We start from the raw sequence: 2,104 nt of genomic DNA on the forward strand, positions 1-2,104 counted from the left end.
CCCTTTCTGCCAATAACATGGCATTGTATTTTTGGTTTCAAGATTTCTGACACTGACTTTACCAACTAGTGAGGTCTGGGGCAATTCCTGTAGAAACGCCCCTCCTGGTGCTGGTAAAGTTGGTCGCTTTGGAACCAGACTGGCTGGTTCTTCTAGGGTGGATGGAACGGTCCCCCTCACTGTAGCTGGAGACCTTGCACACATCACCAAGGTCCACCCCAGGGTTTGAGCCGCAGAGCGGGGCAGCGTGGGGCTGTCCCTCTCTGTAGTCATGAGCGGAGGATGGAGCCAGGCAGTGTGTGAAGTACAGCCCGTTTACTGGGACCTAAGTCTGGTACATTGCCGTTAGCGTGTACGCGAGTGCCATTCTGTGGGGGGTGGCTTACTATCCAGGTAGGAAGGGACTTTGGCAGACACTGGCATGGCCTCTGAAGTGGGGAACATCCACATATCTTGTCTTAGCTGTGGCCCTTCAGAAGTGCCATCTTCGGTGTGATCAGGTTGCATCCAGACCCCGGCTAGTGAGTGTTAATACTGTTCTCCTGAAAGGTGCCCTGGGGTGGGGCCAGCAGCTTCCCTGGTGCTCACTGGCGGCCTGCCAGCAGGGGTGATGGTTAGTGAAGCCAAGGGCCACCCTCTGCTGCCCTCTGACCCTCTGTCCCTGTGCAGGAATGAGCCGCACGCTGCCTGTCAGAGAGCGCTCCAGGACCGAAGAGGACATCCTCCGCGCCGCCCTGCGGCCCACGGGCAGGAGGGCCGGGAGCCAGGCCGCCTCCGCCTCCGACGACTCCAACGGGCTGGAGTGGGAGAGCGACTTCGTGGGGGCCGATGTGGACGCCAACGGCAACTCCGAGTACTCCGCTGACGCTGTAGGCTTTCACTCTTTAGAACTTGCTGGTTCTACTTTGAGGGCTTTCTCAAGCCTATATTATTGTCTCACTGAAATGCTAAATTGTCATTTCTTGTTACTTAGCAGGTGAGGGGCCGAGGCGAGTGTCAGGTTCAGGTGTTAGGGTAGTGCTCTTTCACAGCTTCACTTGTTTCTGCGACGTCTTCAAATTGATCATCCCTAGAAAGCACAATTAATTTCCATTGTTGACTCTCAGAAACCCTAAAGCATCATTTTCTTTGTATCTTTATTACACATCCTATTATGAAAATGTCAATCACTCCCAACAGAGGGCTCTATGCTCAGAACAAGCTTTTGGACTCTGGGCATCTCCAGCGGTAATAATCAAAGGTCATGTTTCAGAAAATCTGTACATTTAGGGGTTTCATTTCACTCTATATGCCCCTGTATTACTTTAAGTTGATTGGTATATTGTTTCTAGGTGTCTTTTTAAAAATTATTGCCAATAAATGATCTTGAAAAGATTTTACATAAAACATTCTCTGCATGATTTAAGAAAGGAAAATCTAAAAAGCTAATACGGGTATTCCGAAGTAAGTGAAGTCCTTCCTGGAACGAGGTGCTCCGCTGAGTCTGCTTAGCTGCCCCCTGGCCTGTGGGACAGGTGCTTCCAGGGAGGACCCGGACACACCTACACACTGAGCGAGCTGCAGGTGTGGAAGGCGGCCGCCACTCGCTCCCCGCAGACGGTGTGGGTTTCAAAGCCTGCTGCTGCTCCCGGGCATGGGCGGACAGTGGTCGGGAGCCTGCGGGCTCTCAGTGCTCCTGGGACCAGTGGCGCTGCATGTTCTCAGCACGGGTCAGTAGAAACAGTGACTTCTGTGCCGAAAGAAAATCACGGCCCTGTTGGTATTTGAACTGCTAGGTGGTGGTGTCTGTAGTTTTATCTTTTCTCACCATATAAAAATATGACACTTTAAATGTGGATATACAATCAGTAATGCTATAACTCGTCTGTCTTAACATGATTTAGGTCGCAGCCGTGTCATTAGCAGTGTGGAAAGGTGCATAAAGCCACACTGCCTGTGTTAGTGCTTTCTAAAGTTTATATGCATCAGATGGATATTTTGGGTTTGGCATAAGCTAGTATTGTAATTTTTCTTGGCTTCTTGTTCCTAAAGAATTTTTTGAAGGAATGGTAACTTCTCAAGGATTGTGAATAAACACATTTTTACACTTAAAAGTATTATTTGA

At 49.7% G+C, this 2,104-nt stretch overlaps 1 protein-coding gene across 1 annotated transcript in view; it reads left to right on the forward strand.

The window, feature by feature from the left end:
• Window positions 1-1,767, forward strand: part of AP1AR (adaptor related protein complex 1 associated regulatory protein) — a 24,870-nt gene extending 23,103 nt beyond the window's left edge. The window contains exons 12-14 of the mRNA XM_027765829.1: window positions 670-869; window positions 974-1,014; window positions 1,515-1,767. Of these exons, the coding sequence (XP_027621630.1) occupies window positions 670-869; window positions 974-1,014; window positions 1,515-1,767 (494 nt within the window). The remainder of the gene's footprint in view (window positions 1-669; window positions 870-973; window positions 1,015-1,514) is intronic.
• Window positions 1,768-2,104: the final 337 nt, after the last annotated feature.

The sequence above is a fragment of the Tupaia chinensis genome, unplaced genomic scaffold (assembly GCF_000334495.1).
Source record: "Tupaia chinensis unplaced genomic scaffold, TupChi_1.0 Scaffold139767_1, whole genome shotgun sequence".
Classification (NCBI taxonomy): domain Eukaryota; kingdom Metazoa; phylum Chordata; class Mammalia; order Scandentia; family Tupaiidae; genus Tupaia; species Tupaia belangeri.